Below are 21,700 nucleotides of genomic sequence, written 5' to 3' on the forward strand. Positions count from 1 at the left end.
GTATCTATTTTACGGTGAAATAATTTAATTTATTTATTTTGAGGTCATACTTACATTTGATTCCGATTAGGTGAGAGTGTGCAAATGCATGAGGTATCGCAAACATTTGAATCTTTATCATAAAGGAATTGATTGGGTTTATATACACGACCGTTGATGTAACACTTTTTCCTAGATCTTAGTTTGATATGGTTACAGTTAAACTTTTTCGGGCAATTGTCCTTGTCGTCGTATATTGGCGTGCACCTAAGATCCTTGTAATACATCAATGGACCCGGGCATTCAAATATATCTTTAGATGTGTCTTTTTCGGAAAAGAAAATATCGAAACGTTGTTAACAATTATAAACGAATTAATTCAAATAACATAGGTTTTCTATTTTTTCTAATACTAATTATATTATCAGTTTATCGATGTAATATTTGACTAATCTTATATGGAAGTGTTATGTTCTAAAAATAATTAAAACGTAATGACTGAAGCGATAGAAAATAGAGATATTGTTTTTTCTTTACGATTTACCTCGGTTAGTTGTGATGACAATAGCGGCGACGAACGTCACATAGACGCACAATTGAACACAAATACGTGTGCTTCCCATGATCGAACACACGCAAATACGTTATAAACTGCGTATTCGCATTACATTACTTACACTGTTACGACTACTACTAATTCGAAAAAGAATGCGAGGGTGTGAAGGAACATATATGAGAAGTTTAAAAATAAATATAAGAAAGGAGTCTAAATAGAAAGCATAGAAGAACATAAACGTTGTATACAATCCACATAAATATTTAGTATTATAATCATATATGTTTTGACCAATACAAAGAACAGTGCAAGATATTTTTGTTTTTAAAATCTGTAATTTTAAAACTTTTCAATAACCGTAATTGCGTGTTAAATATTTAATTGCAATAAAATTCTTATATTATTGTAATATAATGCGCTATTTATAAAGAATTAATTAACTTCGGTGTCTTAATTACATTGATGATTTTATTGGCAAACCAAATCCTATTTAAAGTTATTTATCTAAGACTAAAACTTACATACCGGAAATCGTTTGCTTTCTCAAACAAGAATACATGTTGTTTAAATAAAAAGACGATTTTTATATACGTTAACAATAATGCTACATAGTTTCCGTACATACATTCTTTATTTTAAAGATAAAAAATTCAATTTTATATTTACACATATTGGAATTAACTTTCAAATTTCAGTTGTGGTTGGAACGCTTATTTTTTACGTTAATAGAAAACGAGCGAATTTTTTCGCAAATTTGTAATAACAAGTCAATATTTGTAATAACAAGTCAATATTTTACATTTAATCATATAATAGATTATTCTTTTGCATATCATTAACTGTGAATCTCCTCTACAAATGTCGTTATCAATTAATTCATGATGAAGAATCAACAAATCGATATTGGAAAATAATTTATATGTATATATATATATAAAAGTTGTCATGTATGATACATTTATGTAATTATAGTTGCAATAATAGCTACAAGAGATAATTGGCAAGGCTAACCGCAAAATTTATTATCTTCATGTATAAAACGCATATACGTCGGTGATGCGAAATAATCTTTCTACGACGTACATTCGGATGAGCTGTACTTAATGGTAATAAATTGCGGTTACATAGGAACAGTTAATGTGATCTTAAGATCACAATAACAATAGAAAATAATCTTCAATTGAATCGTTGCAAATTGAAAACTATTTCTCGACAAAACATTATGTATTTTTATCACACCAGGAAATATTCACCAGGATTCTTGCAAAAGTTTTTGCAAATTTTATTGTGCTTATATATAATCGTGCATCATTTGCATTTATTTATTGATTTTATTACGCTGTATTTATTGTGCTTATATATGTATTCATTTATTTCAATTATTTAAAGTATTAAAACTAACATCGAATCATAAATCTAATATAATGATCCCAAAATAAGTCATTGTGTTTTATACATTTTTTTTATATGGTATACGTAGCCATCCTTTTTTTACATATAAAATAAATTGAAAACTTCATCTTGGTATAATACGATGAAAAAACACATTTTTCATTTCATCTTTAACAAAGTTGTCTGAAGACATTCTAAAAGTGTAAATGATTTCGCGTAATCGATTTGTAGATAATTACGTTAATCATTCAGAATCTTAGAAAATAAATAATCTTTAGCAACGGTTCAAAATAAAGATTATATATGCCATTACGTAAGAGTTAAATAATTAAGAAAATAACAGTAACGCTTCCGTCGAAAAATATACATATACTTTAGATGAATCATGTATTATCTGGATCGAATATCATAATATCTTTAATATATATTATCATTTTGTCGGAAAGCACTTACTGAGACAAGAATTAATGGCGTAAACGTGATCTTGCATACGCTAAGATAATAATTAATCGCGAAGAAACGTGCGAAATCGAATGAACGTGTCAAATGAATTGTAGGTAAAATAATTTTACGATAAGATGTTGCTAGTCCCCTCTCAGATATTTTATCTTAGCAAAATATTTATTATGATGCAGCACGATAACGTTTAAATAAGTCTTGAGTACAAATTAGGAAAGGCAAGACGGACGGACGAAGTTTCCTGAGATTTTGAGGGAATGATCCACGGAGGATCACGGTATTAATTCTCCATTCGAAGTGACACTCGAGACGTAACGCCGTTAAACGCGTTACCGTGTCAGCCGTATGGTACCACGTAAATCACTGGCGGGAGTACTCCCAGAACCAGCTCATAACTGCGAATTTACTACACGCTGCCCGCCAGTACGTTACTCGTACCTCAGGCTGAATGTTCGCCATTACACTCGGTTACAGCGGGTTGGCCGATGTAAGCCGAATAAGTTCACCCGCTTGGGAAACTGATTTATCGCGTTCGAGGGATTGGGTCATTAGTCTTATCCCCGTAACTAATGACTCAATCTCGGTCAGCCCCCTCGACTGCGGATTTATCGACCTACAGATCGTACGATTGAACTGAATATTTCCATGGCGGCGGTCGACTCGAGCGAATATAAATCCGTGTGAGGAGCTCGAATCAGCAAGAATCTTATCGCGAATGCGCAGTTCTCTCATTTCGAATGACTTGATATAGTAAAAATTAGTCCGTATAAATATCGGATTAATTGCTATAATTCTTCTAATTACGAAATGAGATTTTACTTTAACGATATATTCGTTGAATCTCATTTTTTAAATTATAACTTTTAACATAAATTATTTAACATAACTTATATTATGATGTTTTGAATAGGTGTCATTAATTGATTAAGCACATAGAAAGAATTAAAATATCTAAAATTAAATATCTAAAATTAAAAATTTAAATATATAAAATTTTACTGAATATAGAAAATAATTTTATTGGACCAGAAAATAATTTTATTAGAAATTCATACTGATTGCTAGAATGTCGAAATTTTTTGCAACATCGTCCATCATTTTATAGTTTTTAACATATCTAATTATTTCGATGGTTCAATAACATTATTTTCAGATCTGTGTTTTATTCGTGTAAGACCAATAAAGCAATAATCATTTTCCGGTAGGAATTAGATAAAATTTAGATGAAATAAAAATTTAATCAAAATATATTTATATGTCAACTATACTTTACGGTATTTAATTAATTAATTTAATTTACGCTAATTAAAAATAGTGGAGTTGACATGTTTTAAAATAAAAAACTATTAAATTAAAATTAATTGTTTACATTCGCTATCTCAGACAAAATAATTTTTATGTGTTTTCCGCTGATATTTCCGCTAATATTTCATACACAAAGTTAATATTTAAGCGAACTTCGAACGAAATTTAATATTACACGATGCATCACGTATACTTGCGCTGAAAAGGTAAAGCGAGAGGACTTAATGTTCTTCATTATTTTAGTTCACTTTGCGAACGTAAAACAGCTGTAATTCAGTCTTTATTAACACACCATGGCTCTTGAGTTTGTACATTTATTAGTAATTCGATCTTATTCTCGGTGTCGGCGAGATAATTAATTACCAGTTAAAGAATGGCATAATTTTCATTTAGTAATGTTATTCCAAGAAAAGATAAATGATAATTAACGAAACATTAATTAGAACTTTGCGCGTACGAGAGGCGTCTGATAAATTATATACACATAAATTATAAACACAGTGTACTTAGTTACATATAAAACAAAAACCTGTAATATATTTGATTAAATAATTTTTAATTGTATAAATAAAATAGATATTTAAATTGTGTATAAATAAGTGTATGTTTCTTTTTTAAATCAATTGTGTCATAAGTAGAAAAAGAAAAAGTACAATCTGTTGAAAATTAAGAAATATGTCGTAAAGCTTGAAAGATAAGAAATCGAAAATAGAGAATAGAATAGAAGATTTATTGATATTTGGTGTTAAAAGTAATATCACATTTAACATAAGTGAAGAGGAAAGGTATACTAGCAAATGTACGCTGTTCCGATAAAAAGATAAAAATAAAGCAAAGCGGAAGCAAACTGAAATATGCACGAAATGATGAAACTTGAAAATGTCTGTCGGCATCTCGAACCTTTCAATGTTGAGAATTTCGCGAATGGTACGATCTCATTTTCGCGTGAATACTTTCAAATCATCATCTATTAAAGTTTCTATCAGTTGTAAGTGCTCGTAACGATTTATTGCACATGCAGAAAAAAGAGTGCGCGCATTTAAACGTTTCAACTATTCAGCGGAGAATTTCTCACTTTGAGCGTTCTCGTAAATAAATGCAAAAAGAACTGCATTAAATTGTAAATTAACAATTTATGATATAATTAACAATTTAATTATGATATAATTAATATCACAATTAAATACGTCAAATATATTTTGTTATGATTTACAGAAAAACGATAAATAAATGAGACTTGTGCAGATGTAAATAATGTTCGAATTATAAAGTAGAAATCGAAATTTTTTTTATTTCAAACATTTACTGACGTGGAAAAAATTCGATATAACGGTTATATGACAGATAAAACATGAATGAAGACGAAATTATTTATCGGTTCAGTCACGTAGAATTTGCACAGATTACATGATTTGGCTAAATCATATAATCCTGTAGCGATAAGCACGAGAGATAAAGCCAACATCGCTTTTATTAAACTAACCAGTTGGAATCATATATCGTACCGTGAGTTTCGTTTTTGTTTCATGGTATCTGTCGTTGCGTATATCCATGTATAATATAAATATCTACGAAACAGAGAGAAACAAGAAATTATGTTATTTCCCTTTGACGTATATATTGGGTTGTTCAGAAAGTAATTTCGTTTTTTCCCAACAGAGGACTTAATTGTATTTTTTCACAGCCAACTTCACACTTAAGCCGCATAATCATTATATATTTTGACAGCTGATATAGCAAGGCTTGCTTGTGAAAAAAGTTCGATTGATTCTACGCAGTAGTTTTTGGTTGGTGCCCTATCAAATATGGAAAGTGAAAAGCAGCATTTTCGGCATATTTTACTTTTTTACTATCGAAAAGGTAAAAATGCTGTTCAAGCAAGAAAAAAATTATCCGATGTGTATGGAGAAGATGTATTGACAGAACGCCAGTGCCAAAACTGGTTTGCAAAATTTCGATCCGGCAATTTTGATGTTGAAGATGCACCACGTCCTGGAAGGCCAGTTGAAGCTGATGAAGACACAATAAAGGCATTAATTGATGCAAACCGGCGAATAACAACTCGTGAGATCGCTGAGAGATTAAATTGATCGAATTCGACCGTTCATGATCATTTGAAACGCGTCTGAACGACGATTGAAAATCGTCTTTCATTTTCATAAGAAAAAACGAAATTACTTTCCGAACAACCTAATACTCGTATAATGTCTATTATCGCAAATCTAGAAATTCGGAGTATACCGTCCCCTGTTATCCCGCGCTTTTCGAAAAGCCATGATACTTTAGAATATTGTACGCCATAACTGGTCGTGGTTACGGCTAGAACGAGGGCAACTAACATAAATTCGGTCAACTTAACGCTGCAACACTTTACGGTAACTCTCTTAGTTAGTACCGCGTCCCTCCTCCTCAGCCGTTCTCTTCCCTGGCGCCTCGACGAGGCTGCACAGCTTCCGGAAACTTGCGAAATTCTATGGTAAGCATTGCACAAATTCTCGGGAACGATATCATGCTGTAAAGAAGTTCAAGTCGACGTTATCATTACTTGCACATAGGCCTAATCGCGAACATGTGAGAGTAGGAATGATAGGGAAATAATCCTTCAACTGTCATTCGCCGAATGGAAAAGCTTTATTTTTGTTCCGATGAATCTTTGCTCATTTTATCTCACAGTCTGCTTTTACGTAATCACATCGGATTGCAATTTGTAATTCAACACAGTTGGACATTTATTATGTAGATAAATAATGAGACGTGTTTTACATAACGTATCAAAATGCAGTAAAGAATGAGTAATTATATATAAACGTTTTATTATAATTACAAGCTCATGACAAGAGTTAATTGACAATTAATACAATTTGCATATTTTAAGAGTAATAAAATTTACACATTTTAAAAGTATTATTATTATAATCTTAAATTTCCAAATATAATGCATATTTGATGTTACTAAAATTGTAGGTTTGATGCATTATCTTTTAAAAAATAAGTGCATTAAAATCTACAATTTTAATATTATGTAAAAATTTAAAATTCTGTAAAATCTATGTTTTATAATACGTAGATTTCTGCTGGAGCGAATGAAATCTTTAAACAAGAACTATACATTTTTCAATTTATAAATTTTAATTTTAATTATTAATTATTAATATATTAATAGTTAATCAATGGTTAATATCGTTAAATTTAGCAACTTGAAAAACGTACAATTTTGATTTAAAGATTCGACTCGTCCAAGCAGAATTGAGCACGAGCGTGTAAGAATACGTAGATTTTTCAGCTAAAATGTTTGCGCCTGACAACTAAATGGAAAATTGCATGTATGCTGTTGAAGACACTCTAAAAGTTAGCATGGGGCCGACGTGACTACAAGCTTAAGCCTTTGTCTGGGCCAACAGCCGTCAGGTTAGACCGAAAAGAAGAGCAGCGGCTTACTGGCGCTGCCGACGGAAGCAAACGCGAAAACTAAAAGCTCCGCAAAACCCACGTGCACGAAGTAGAACAAATTTGCCTTCGGCTTTGAATGAAGTAAAACGACTTTTTCCGCCGGAAACACACGCGTATGGTGCAACGTTGATGCCACGTCGCGATTATGTTCGAAAAAAATACAATGATATATTTTCAAGAATTGGTGGGAAAAATTTATACTGATACTCATCGGTTAACAATTACCTTCAAACGATAACGCGAAAGCGCATTCAACACTGTTGCATACTTACGTAAGAGGTAAAACGCGGTTACACTACTGCAATATAATGTGCTGATCATTCAGAATTCTTTGCACAGGTAATTATTACTTTAATAAAAGTTGCGCGTATCAAAGTTGTATCAGCAATTTACCTGAAGTAACGTGATTCTTGTTTTTCCATTTCGCTCAACGAGAAAGCAACATAGATATTACGATTGCATTATGAAAAATTTAGTAGCTCAGTTATTTCCATCTCCTCAGATATTTTCATCTCCCTGCCTATCTATATACGCAATTCTTTCTTCAAAAAATTCATGGAGTATTATTATCATAAGAAAATAGCATCGCGTTATTAGACTAACATAATGTTTTTAAACAAATTATTATACGTTTCTTCTCACAAATCTATTGCATAGTTTATTCATTGTTTAGTAATTTCCTATTCATTTTCGAAGATATTCATTATTGTGATATCATATGTAGTTGGTTGTTATCAATAACGGGGGATTTCTGCTTTATTAAGTCAACATTGAACCTCGTAGATGCCTATGGATTAATTGAAAGCTGTATATGGAGAGGGGAGAGAAACATTCCGTAATACCCCGCATATCTAGTGGGAGGTATTTAGTGGCGCATCGGTGCTGAAACATAGAAGATGCTGCGAATCATCTCTCACCTCCATTATCAATATCTCGAGATATTTGCAAGAGCTGTGTACTAAGGGGTCTGCGGCGGCAGAGGCTTTGGCGGATTTACGAGACCGTCTTTCGAAATTCATCCGTTAATGACCTTAGGCCTTACTCTCTCAGTCGGCAGGAGTGTAACTTCGCTCGCGAATAGGTATATTCCAAACTCCGCTATTCGTAGCTGGCTCAATTAATGACACGTTGAAGCGATATTATCACAACTTCCGGTTCCACGAAACCTCTCTCGCGACCACGCCCCGCTATCATCATCGACCGACAAGTTTGACGAAAGGTGAAACGACGATAATTGAAGCCGTCTAGTTTCGGAAACCTATTATATAATAGTACCGAATAATCTTATTGAAGACAAGAATTCACAATATTTTTTATTTTTAACAACATGACCTTTCGCTTTCAGCGTCTCTACACTGAGAAAAAAATTTTAGTACTTATGACTATTGACTATTATAATAATGATTATTATTACTACAATGTCAGTAATATTAACACATGTATAGTTTTATCAACAAATATTATATACTTAAAATGATTATAAATTATAATTATTATTATAAAGTGATTATAAATTATTATTATTATTATCATCATAAAAATATGATTTCGATTATTATATAATTTAACTATAATTTATAGTCATTTTTGGAACAATCATATAAAATATTATTAACCGAAAAAATAATTATAAAATATAGTTAAATTTTATAGTAATTGGATTAGTCATTTATGCAAATAATAATTATAATTTATAATCACTTTCCAGTGCCAACTGTATATATATTTGTTGATAGACCAATATAATTAATATTATTAACACATTATAACAGTAATAACCATAGTAATTATAGTCACAAATATAAAAAAAACAAATCATTTTTCTCTCAGCGCAATAGATGTACGTACTTTTTCTAAAGAAAAAGATTTTGTAATACTTTATCCACCGTTAATGATCTGACAGCTTATTACTTTATTAATTGCAAAATAAGTTACGAAACAATTTGTTTTGCAATTATTACATTTCGCATGTTTTGCGAAATTTTCTCTATTTTCTCTAATTTTCTCAATATCCAATATTTGATTTTTCTTCCAATTATATAAACTCTCTCGTCTTCATTCTTATCGAAGATAAAGCGAAAATTTTACAATAAGTACGCTCGTCGATAATGAGTTAATTACGTTATTTGAATTAGCAATTAAAAAACAGATTTTTCCGCCAACTCCGCAGCTACCACATCTCTTTTTTCGCGAACGAAGTTAGCTTCGCGGGCCAAGTTAATTACAAGTTACGAAATTAGAACTTTCCCGGGTCCCAGGACGCAAATTAATCCAGCAGGATGGGAATACAAGAAAAAGAATATAAGCGGATCCTGTTAAAAATGTCGCCCCGTTAATAACGGTTGCATTGGAACAACGTAAAATTTGAAAATTAAAACTCCAGATACTTTTCTCATACAACAATGGCTTTTACTTCTTTTTTTATATTCATTTCATATATGCAAAATGTACTGTTCTACTCATAGGACGAGCATAGAATGCTAAGATTGAATATTCAAAGCATTAGGATTAATTGGTAGATTTTTCCCAATTGAAACTGCCGTAATATCTTTTTTACGCGAAAAATTTTCATTTCGCTACTGTCAAGATTAAAGGAAGTATTACCATATATCCACACAAGAATAGAATTCTGAAATTAAAAGTAAATTTTTCTATGTGTGGTGCAGTAGAAAATAATAAACTTAGCTGGGTACTCTTTTGAAGTTCACTCTTCATTCACACTTATTCGTATTCAACTTGCTACATTTATGACTTCCGCTAAAAGTTTCAGTCTAAAGGATGAATAATGCATTTCGTATTCTCTGAACGGCAATACATACTGTATTTTATTTTCCAAAACAATACTTTACTGAAGAAACAGTACATCGGGATAAGGGCGCGCTTTGCAAAGAGATACATCAAAGAGCAAAAGAGATCTTTCTCATGAAAAAATGGATATCATATTTGAAAAAGAGTTGAGAGGGAGTGAGAGAGAGAGAGAGAGAGAGAGAGAGAGAGAGAGAGAGCAAAAATGAAAAGATATGCTTAATGGCCCATTAGGAAAGCCATAAAAAAGATTAAAGTTAAAGTGCCATTATGCAAAATTGTATTGCTCTCTGACTCTCTGTTCTCCATCACACGTGTATCTGTGCGCATCGCGCGCATCAGCGACGTGCACATGCAAATGTAACGTAGCAAACTTTGCGTTTGCGTATCGTTGGTAATATGCGGCGAAAAGTACCTGAAGGTAATTTAAATTAGGAAGATATTCCGCTGACTATAACACAGCTGCCGTGTCGTTTGTTTTTCGTAAATTATGCCCCTAAATTATTCCAGAGATCGTACTTCTCTGCGCTTCGAAAATGCCGTGAATATCGCAGTAGCAAATATACACACAGGGTGGCTAAATGAGATGCAACTAATATTTAGGTAACGCGTGATTTCTTATCGATAACGTGGTGAAACGAGAGGATTATATTAAGTAGTGAAATTATATATGAAAAATGACATTTAATATACAGCAAAATATTTTTGTTTCTAAATAATACTTGATAATGTTGTCATTTAACAATAACGTGTATTAATTTGAAAATTTTCCACAGGGGCTATATTCATATAATAAATAAATAATGCTTGAATCAATCAAGAGTAAAAAAAATGTAAATACATTCGAATCAATTTTAGCAGCATCTCAAAATAATATTTTTATTATTGAGAAAAATTTCTTATTAAAAATGAACCAATAGATTCTGATCATGTCAAACAGAATCATCATGATTGGATGGACATCTGATTTATCTCAACCGGAATTCTGATTGACATAATTAAAATCCACTTGGTTAGTTCATTTTCACCAGCAATTTTTCAAAATTGAGCAAAAGAGCTGTTATCATAAATAAATAGTCATGTAAATTTTTGTGTGTTTTGTTATGTTTAAATAATTTTTGCACACACAGATCGAATTGTATATGATTTTAACCACCCTGTATTGCAGCTGGGCTGCAAACGAAGGCGTTGTTTACGGCCGATGTGGAAGCGTAATTGAGTGCGCTTAATAAATAAACAAGCTCGTGCTCGGATACACATCCACGGGATGCATAGGGAGAGGTGAGCTGTAAAAAATGAATTCATTTTTCAGGGAATGTTGGCCGGCTCGGGAAATATACTGTGACATTCCACTTGAGTCGCGAAAGTACGCGTGAAAAAGCTGCAATAATCGGCATTGCGTTTAATTGATTTTTTTTTTCGACGCAGAAAGAAATTATTATTTGCGATAGACACAGAATTAGAGACAGAACGAAGCATCATATTTTTCTAAATATTTTATAATCTAAAAAGGAACAATAGAAGGTTTAATGAAGAACCGTGGAAATATATACAACTCGGTTCGATTGCAAAAAAATCAGAGGAGGAAACTTGGGACAATGGAGGGACTGAATCCGTTCGCATCCCTCCCTCAAGAAACGAATCTTGATTAATAGCGCAAGTTTGCGTCACCATGTCCCGCGTCGGCCATGTTCGGAATGCATAATGGGTGGAATACATTAAAATTCAACCTCGCGGGCGAACCCAAGAGAAGGATCTTTCTCTCTTCCTCTGTCTCTCTCCCCCTCTCTCTCTCTCTCTCTCTCTCTCTCTCTTTATCTTCTTTTCTCTTCGTAACAGCGTCATTTTAAATGTGGAAAATAACATCGTTCTTCTCGCAATTAGTGCGCAATTTGATCGATGACGGCAATTAGGTCGGTCCACGTCGAATGCACACGAGAAGTGCATCGGCTGCACACACCGATCATTAGGGAAACCCAAGAAAAATCTTCATGGTAAACCGTAAACGGTACGCGAATACAAACATCAGTCACGATCTTTTGTTAATGGCCGATTCTTTAAATAAAACCGTTTGCCGCCAGATCTTTTTTCAGTCGCTGATATCTTCGTTCCTGTACTATCGCATTAATTGAAAATGATGGCTGATGATTCTTAAATTATTCTTCCTTCATATCCTATCCAATAGAAAAGAAGTGCAGTAGAATTTATCTTGCATTGTAATTTGATCTTGAATGTAATTTTGAATTATATAATATATCTATTCGAATCTTTCCTTAAGCAATAATAATATAATTGAATAATGTAAATATTTTACACTAATATGGATAACAAGATATTAGTGTATGAAATATAAATATTAATCGATTACAAAGGAAATATTCATTTTGTTTGAAGTATTAATTATTCATATGTATAAGTATTGATTATTCATATCTTTAATAATAATAAAAATTATGATTCTGACAGCTTTATATTCTCAGTACTTAGAAACCATTTTATTCTTTTAAAACACGATAAAACTCTTTCTGCATATCAATCGATTTAGTTTACTGCAAGGAAGGAATTTTTTACAAACGTAAAAAGCGGTTTCGCGTGTAGTTAACCATCACTCTTTATATTTTTTTCCATGTTTCGTCGAGAATGAGTATATTACGTAAAACACAAGCTTCTCGCCAGTGGAAAAGGGTCTAAAAATAATTTCTGTCTAAAAATATCATAATATATACGCGCTTGGAAATAGTAAATAGCGCGATGGAGGAAAAATAAAAGTTAATATTAACTCTGAATGATATAGTTCTATTTATGAATTTTTGTTTTTGCTTTGATGGCGAGACAAATTCGTATGACACCGTGTATTAGCACGTTTAATACCGTCTGCAATTTCTAGTTGAAACATGAGCCACGCAGCAATTTCAGCGCAAATTGCCGCGTTTTAATGGTTCCCAGTTGATCCTTTAAACACTTTCGTGCTATATAGCATTAAGTAGCTTAATAATTAACTCCTGTATAGAACTTGCTTTGCAGGAAAATTCATCGTTAATTAATTGAAAAATAATATCCTTGTGTACTTGCATCATTTGCCTGTGTCATTCGAATATTTAATATATCCATTATGAAACAATTCGCTCGTTAACGTATTAAATCCACATTAGGCAAAGCAGCTGCGTAAGTTAATACCTAATAGAATCAATCTTTATCTCGATTAACATTTGGCACACACTTTGCAATAATTTTATTTATCTGAGACAATATTTTTCACAATAAATTCGTATAATTATTAAATTAACATCAGATTATTAATATTTTTGTAAAGATGCTTATTAGTAAATTACTTTTCAATTTAATAAGTGATGTTACTGGTTCTGTTCATAATCGCTGTTCAAAACCGAAAAAGATTTGACGTGCGCGATTTGCAAAATCAGATATGTATATAGATTCACAGAAATATTTGAGCACCAAGATTTGCTTTGATCAAATATAGGATTTCTCTTATTTAATTAGTTTTATTTAATTTGTTTTTTCTAGGAACTGTAAGTATTCACTAATTAAGAGAATAATAAAAAGATTTTGATGCGTACTTATACAGTTCGCTTACGTCAATTTCCGTTGAGAAATCTCAAGGAGAGTAATCTAAAAACCGGATCGACAGGACGATTGTCACGGCCGCGCATTAATGATTTTCGTCTATTTTACATAAGAATATACTTTGTACGATATCGCGAATATCATCTCGACCTCGCCTTGACCTGATTTCTGCATCTCGAGGCGATCTCATGTCGACCAGTTACTGACTCGTTCGTTTACTCTAGTTACTCAAATTGACTTTTCGCGCTTTGTTAAGCGAAACTACAACACGTTCAAATCCAGCCCCGCGACCAGAAATATTTATTCGCGCATTAACGGGCCATATACCCGATGGGAGAAGTTGCGCAAATTGCGATATCGGCACGTTTTGCACCCCTCGAATAATCAGCAATGTATATCTGCGATAATCATAATATAATAAATATATAAATTAAATCTCTCCATGTAATATTACGTGGCAATAGAGTTTCAAAATGGGATAATCTCCGCGCGTTCAATTTTCGATATCGCTGATGAAGGGAAAATGTATCACAAGTCAGTTTTCCGATCTTCATCGCTGCGAATGGATATATGGAGGCTATTTTTGTCCGATGACACCGAAATCTCGATTCACCGAAACTATATAAATCCCAATCCCTTTTGAATTTCATCTCCTTTCTCTCCATTAATTTTTTTTCTGAATTTATTCCTTTTGTATGTGTCCGTTATCCTCTCGATCGAAATCATTAAGGGAACGTGAGATGGTCTTATCGAAGCTGCCTCCGCGATAATTCGCCACGAAGGCCGTAGAGCCGAGCACTCTGTGCTCTCGATAATACCCTTCGGCACACACACGTGGTGGATTTTATAGTGGCAACTTACCTTGTAACTGCCGACCGCGTGCGCACCATCGTAGATGTAGAGATGGTCGTTGCAGTCTAACTGCAGCTGATCGAATCGGAGCATAAACCGCTGGAGGATGCTGTGAGTCTGGAAAGTAATGGCGCAATCGAGATCCCTCTCATTTTGTGAGGTAAGAACGGCGCCGTCTATCTTCCTGTAGAGATCCCGCAGGAAGTATTTCTTGCAGATGTCGCTCATCTGGTCTGTAAGAAAACGGAAACAGATGGAAGAGAGTTAATCGATCTAATTTATTCACAACACTAGAAAAAATTCATTATATATGTACATAAATATTTTTACGATCAACGTTCTCCACATTGATCAAATCATGTAAACGTGAACACGAGATATAAGTATTGTAGAAAGTTCAGCATAAATTGTTAATGTATGCAAGACTTTTTAGGGCCTGCATGGAAAGAACGGTACGGTTATAGTATCTAAAAATTTGGCTAGATACAGATCCATTATAAAAATAATACTGTTGAAATGTTCAGATAATTAGATTGGACATTCAAGCACGATTAGCAATATTCATGCAAAGTATTGACATTCATTTTATGTCATTCTATTGTACATAATTATATTGATGATCTAACAGAATTATTTTTAGATTTATATTTAACTAAATTTATAAATTCTTCTGCAGAAATGACTTTTCCATGTACACAGATAGTTAAATTAATAACGTCAAATTATACTCAATTTGAGTTATTTTTAATCATTTCTATAGGTCACTGCTCCTATTCGATATATTGTTAATTTATCTAAAACAATGAAATTATAAACAATTTAATATAAGAAGTGTATTAATTCAAATTTATTTTATTATTTATCATTTATTTGCATACATTTAGTTGTTTACTTTGCGATTCAATCACTAAAATGGATCGATTTACATTTTCACATTCATAGAAGTTGAAAATAACAAAATATTATTTACCTCAAAGATTTAGGTTACTATTATTCTCTTGATTACAGTATTATCTAACAGTATACATTATTTCCGAGATATCGTATATCATAATCGTAATTTTTTGTAGAGTAAGAAATAGAAATAGTCTTGCATTTATTATTATTTTTGTTTCTATTAAGTAAGTTTGAACTGCTTAAAAAAATAATAAGGTGTAAAAAAAAACGGACAACATTAAATTAACACAATTTAGTGCTTTCAAAAATTAAGAAAACAATATGAAAGTCAACGTTTTGATGGGCTGCAATTTCGCGCTTTAGTCATCCCGATGGAATGAAACAAACATGCAATCGCACTTTTGCTCCATTACGCTTTAAAAAACCGCGCTTACGAAGATAAAAATCATGTTTTTCTAGGTCAGTGCTCGAAAATTCCACTTTTCCATGCGGATGACACGCCATGACGCCTCGTACAAATAGCTCACAATACTAGTGCGCGATTTCAGGCTGGCAGATTTGCGGATTTGCATTTAAAACGAATGATAACGAATGCACGACAGTCGGCAGTCAACGCAGTCGCGAAATAAGTTACAGACGCACTTTGTCCCGGGCTAGGACGATATTGCGATCGCTGTAGTTTCCCCCGACATTATGCCGTAACATATTTCGGGACAGGCAACAGAGGTTGCAGGTTCTGGAACTTTGCGCTCGCGTCTTCGTCTCGCAGTCTTCCGCTTCCCCCTTGTTTCCCAACCCATTACCATCCCTTTGCAGCTGGGCTCTGTGCAACATTGAAATTACTTACTCCCAAGACCCGCGGTCCCGTGACGCATGCGTTTACTCGCACCCGGCTAAAATGCAGCTTGCAAAACGGTCGTTGCGTCAGCCCGCCGCATTTTCGGTCGCGTAGAGAGAATGCGAATGTGCGGCGAATAAACAACCGCGGGAAATTTAGCGCGAGCATTGCAACGCGCGTGATCAATTACAAATACATAATAATAATTTATCAGCCATCCCATCGGCAAGATATGACTACGAGATAAACAAAAAGCTATGAATGCTGTCGAGCATCGTGTTAATATAGGCGCGAGTGTGTTATTAATGCATCATAGACGTACGTAAGGGAGACAGGAAATTATTCCCTAAATTTTGACAAGAAGATACAATTAATGCTCGCACGGAATGCAAGAGATCCGGATTCGATTCCCTGACCGTGGCAATATTTTTTGCAATAAGTTTATTACAGTTTTTTAAGATTAAATTTGGAAAATTTGGGAGGATTATTAATATTTCAGATTGATTGCGTTGAAAGTCCGACAATCATATCGGCACGCAATTATCATTTCTGAAATTAATTTATTTTGAATGAATATATATAATAGTTCAACAGCTTAACATTCAGACAGAGTAGTGGCGCTTTGTATTTAAAGTAATGTAAGAAACAATTAAATTATAAAAATCATTTTACGACAAAAAGTTTAATGCTCACTCGTACACGGAAAGAACAGTTTTACTAAAGTATCTAAAGTGTAACTAATATTAATAATAATAACTGTTGACCAGACATTTACAGATATAAAAATAATTTTGTTTACACTATCAGAATAATTATGTATATCGCGTAAACTGGATGCTAGAATGTTAAAATTTTTTGCAGTATTATCATCAACGTTTAAGCGTTCGCATAATTATTTTATTAAATAGTCCAACAAAATTATTTTCAGATCTATAGGTTAGCTTTTTAGATACTTCAGCAAAACCTTTCTTTCTGTGTAAAAAAGATCGCTAAAGATCCTCCAAGACACTGGCTTTAATATAGATGATACTTTAGTAAAATTAAAATAAAGATGGTTTTGTGGTTTCATGAATAAATCAAATATAACTAAATAAGTCCGTAAGAATCCTCCGCGATTGTTAGAGCGCAAATAACATATTTATAAGGCGATAAGATAAAATTTGCAAACAATTGGAATATATTGATATCAATGAAGTTAACTCCGCAAACGTTCCGTCTCTGGATTTGAGTCCTCTTTAATACAGAAGTGAAGAGGACTCAAATCCAAAGTTGCAGAGTTGACAAATACATACATTCCTATCGAATTATATTTTACAAATGTATTATTTACGCACTAACAATCGCACAGAGGCTCTTTTAGGCGGTTTACTTATATTTCATATAAATTTTTGCCGTCTCTCAAAATTCTGAACACTCTCACGAATGCTATTATTCGGTCATTACGAGTTCGGTTATTATTACTAATTGTGAATAACGTATACATATCGATTCGCTTAGATTGCATTAGACTATTTGAAAAATTTGTCTTAGGAGTGTGTGTTTTCGATTAAAGTATGTGTGTTAACGCATCCCTCGAGATTTCGCCAAGTTGAGTCCTCATTTTTTACGGCACATTTGCGACAGCGTAATATTGTATATTATATATAACACGGCTTATACTACATAAATGTATTGTATAAATGTGTTTTACTGAGCTGCTACTTGATGTAATAACAACTCCGTCAAGCAGTTAAGTTTTATTGCTATTGATATGAAATTTTACGAGTCTTCCTCACGCCTTCGCGCCGCCACCCGTTTGTCGAACACGTACATTGCGTTGCACATCTGGGCAAGGCGGGTGAACAGGAAAAACGTGACTCGATGTTAAGTAATGTATTATGGCACGCGCCATAAGTGGCATTCCGAATCGACGATGTAGAGGCCACCTCTTGTCGGTATGCCTCTTGAGCCTGTATCCCCGATCACACATGAATCGAGAACCGATGTGCGATACTTCTTCCTTATCGACAAGCATCGCTATTTTTGTAACTATGCGATGAATTGAAGATTCGTCCGATAATTGCAACATGCATATTCCATCCTGCTGAGTCAAGCGTTTCGAGGGGGACACAAAAGCGCCATTACCTTAATATTGGAGTAAGCTGAAACTTTCTCTGTCGTCTCTAGATATATTTGAACGTTTGAAACTTGGAAGATTCACAAAAGGCCCTTTGTGCAATAGAGCAATTTAGGAGAATTTAGAGATCAGAAAAACAAGTACGAAAGACACAAATCTTCGTCGAGTTCAGGATCAGTTTTAGAGAACATAAATTTTGTAGGAACAGTGAGAATATCCGAGGAAGAACTATGTTCTCAGACAACCATGATTTAGCGAATTTAGTGAATAAGTAACTTTATTGTAGCAAGAAGTTCCAACTCTCAAACTTCTCTTATACGAAAGATGATTCACTATAGACGAAATATCTATAAACTGCTCCTTGAAGATTTTCGACAAGATTTCAATGTCTCCGAAGATGAAAATAAAATAACATAGATGGAATTTCCTTAAGCTTATTAGAATTAGCATTTTATGAAAAGAGAATTAAATATAAATATTTTATTCAGGACAATTAATAAATTATATTCTTTGAGATTTTTCTTATCTTTTCAATGTCTTCTTCAAATTTTTAATTTCAAAGTATATATCCTTGAGATATATACGTTCAATCGTGTTTGTATTGAAATATTCTATTCCCGATGGATCCATGGAAAACGCTCATATTAGAACGCTTGACCAACGCTCGGTCAGCTCTAAAGCGATTACGTTCCTCAATAGGAAGCGTCTATTCAGATGGGCTACGATCAAGAACGCGCGTCCTGCTGCACTTAATCATTTATAGTTTCTCGTCGAAGAACCGATTCACCGACTCGTGTAGCCGTTTAAATGCTCGAGAGCTTAATGCACATTCTGACCGGTAAACGGACCGAGTCGAATTATTCGACCGATTGGTAATCGATTGATTCGCACTGTTGAGATAATGGCTCGATTCGATCTCAATGCAGCCACGATTAACTTTAGTCTATTATGCTCGATGAGGTAAGAATTTTGCCAAATTGTCTACATTTAGATATCAGACTGCAATTCTAGAATGCGGTCTCAACTCCGCAATTCGCGATGTTTTATATAATATATTTTATATAAATTTTATACGCGCTGATTATTAACGTCAAAGAATTAAGGATGATTATGTTAATTAACAATTTTCTATATTGTATTTGAGAGTAGGTAATACAAAAAGCTCGGCAAGAATTTAGAATCTGAATGAAAAAATTGTTTATTCAATAAAAAGTAAATATATTTCTTTTTAATCTAATTCACCTCCGTAATTTGCAATATTTTATATAAAAAATTTTATATACGCTGATGTATTGGTGTCAAAGAATTAAAGATGTATTATATGATTTTTTTTTAACAAAATGTACATAGGTATGGAAAATTACATATTTTTCTATATTATATTTGAAAGTATTATAAAAAGTGGATTCAGAATCTGGATCAAAAATCATTTATTCAATAAAAAGTAACTATATTTTTAAAATCTAATTAAGATAAAGTAAAAAATTTTTTTACAGTATAATATTTATTTTGATATGGAAATTATAAATTTCTAATTCTAGTCATTTTTTACAGAGAGTATACACGTGTGAGATACATCTATAATTAGTCACTTTAATTGAATTGTTTTATATTTTTCTCTTGGGATCATCAAATCGCGATTTTCTTAGTAACGACAACTTCGTTTTGTTCTTATTTCAGGTATATGTATTGAATATTGGATTTGAGTGTCAGAGTCTGCAAAATAATACTGTCTCTCTGCACCGTTTTATTTATTATTCATCAAGCGATGAACGTAGAATGTGCGTTTAATTGCCAATTTTTACTACTATAATATACTTAATTATTGCTATACATATATCGCAAGAGAAAAGTTACATTCAGAGATATAATAAATTAACCGTAATTATCCGATATTGTATTTCAATTCAAGAACAATTAGTTTTGATTACTCCAGTGAGTAATTCGATAAAGCGTGTCACAATGTCCCACGAATAATTCCGAGGTCGTATCTTCATATCTTCTACCTTATATTACGATTCCATTTGAAATGAAAATTTGCTTTATCATAGAAATTCCCGAAATGAATGCTCATATTAAATTTTAAATTGCCCTTTTCATCAAAATAAAATTTTTAAATGTATAATTTTTAATTTTCATTGAAAAATAAATAATTACTTTAGCCTTCAAAAATCCAAAAATGAACAGTGCATTAATTTTGCACTTCAGAATTCACGTATATCTTTTAGATAACATATCGTTCTCAAAAGTGATACAGCTCAAAAAACGTGATTTTCTAGTTATTACCATGTGAATAAGTTAAACATTCATCAAAAAGTAAATTAACTTAACATTATTAAAAAAAACTAAAAATCGTCAAAATTCAAAAAGAGTTCTTTAAAAAAAATCATCAAAATCAACAAACCTAAAAAGAATTCTTAAGGATTGTAAAATGAAAATGATAAAAAATGACATTTAATTATATCAAGAATGAATTCTTTTTACCAGTATTTTGAAAAATAGTTTTCCTCTTTTCTCTCTCCATGAAACTTAATTTTTTGAGTTGTGTTACTTTTGAAATAAGGAAGCGAATTATGTCCTGTGTATTGGATGTTGTGGAATTTTGATCGAATTTTAACGATTTGTATAGACGAACAATTTGTGCAAGGCATTCCGCGCTCAGAAAAGCGTGAGGAGATCTGTTCGACTCGGTTGAGCTTCACCGCGATCGAGATTTCTTCGCCGATTCGTTCCGGCTGGACGAGCCACAGGAACGAAGGAACGAAAATAAAAAGCTCGTAACGAGGTCGCTCTATGCCGGGGTAAGAGAAGACGCGGCGCCGTCTCCGCCCCGAACAAGAAACTCGATTGAAAAGTTTCCGCTCGTCTCGTAACGAAAGATAGTTTTCCGCACGGCGTGCCCTTCGCAGCTGCCGATGGACCGTTCGCATCCGAAGCGAGAACATTTTCGCGAGAGCGAGTCTCTCGCAAAGATTCTCGTGAAGATAAAGGCGTGCCATTTCCGCCGGCGGTCACACGACGCTGGTGTAAATAAGGTAATGGCAAAGTGATGATACGTCGTCGGAATGCCACGTGCGTGCTATATCTCGCAATCATCAAACGGAACAGTCTTCCTTCCGCTAGTTTAACCTAAAGTAACTGTCCCTATTAGTGTATTTTTAAAGCAACTTGCTCGTTACTGAATTAGTTATTAAAAATTGTAGCTTCAGTTGTGTTTGCTTGAAATTAATATCGGTTTCTCATTATTCCTTTTTTTTATATAATCTTTTTTTAATCTAAAAAATGTTAATACTTTATAATGTTTTAATAAAAATAAAGAAAATATTTTTGTCCCTATTAGTGTGTCCCTTTAAGGGACAATTCCAATTTATGTGTCTATCCGCATTTAACTCATTTTAACGTATAGTTACTAAAACAGATAATAGATGTAAGCTAATTGTTTAAGTTAATATTGTAATAAATTATT

At 32.9% G+C, this 21,700-nt stretch overlaps 2 protein-coding genes across 2 annotated transcripts in view; both read right to left on the bottom strand.

The window, feature by feature from the left end:
* LOC108754562 overlaps positions 1-602 on the bottom strand; it is a 3,380-nt gene extending 2,778 nt beyond the window's left edge. Inside the window, exons 1-2 of the mRNA XM_018496978.1 lie at positions 524-602; positions 55-292 (exon numbers count right to left, since the gene is read on the bottom strand). Coding sequence (XP_018352480.1) covers positions 55-292; positions 524-602 — 317 coding nt within the window. The remainder of the gene's footprint in view (positions 1-54; positions 293-523) is intronic.
* The window catches only part of LOC108754560, a 102,900-nt gene that overhangs the window by 71,162 nt on the left and 10,038 nt on the right, over positions 1-21,700 (bottom strand). The window contains exon 2 of the mRNA XM_018496975.1: positions 14,393-14,616. Within this exon, the coding sequence (XP_018352477.1) occupies positions 14,393-14,616 (224 nt within the window). The remainder of the gene's footprint in view (positions 1-14,392; positions 14,617-21,700) is intronic.

This window comes from Trachymyrmex septentrionalis, unplaced genomic scaffold (genome assembly GCF_001594115.1).
Source record: "Trachymyrmex septentrionalis isolate Tsep2-gDNA-1 unplaced genomic scaffold, Tsep1.0 scaffold8, whole genome shotgun sequence".
In the NCBI taxonomy this organism is placed as follows: Eukaryota; Metazoa; Arthropoda; class Insecta; order Hymenoptera; family Formicidae; genus Trachymyrmex; species Trachymyrmex septentrionalis.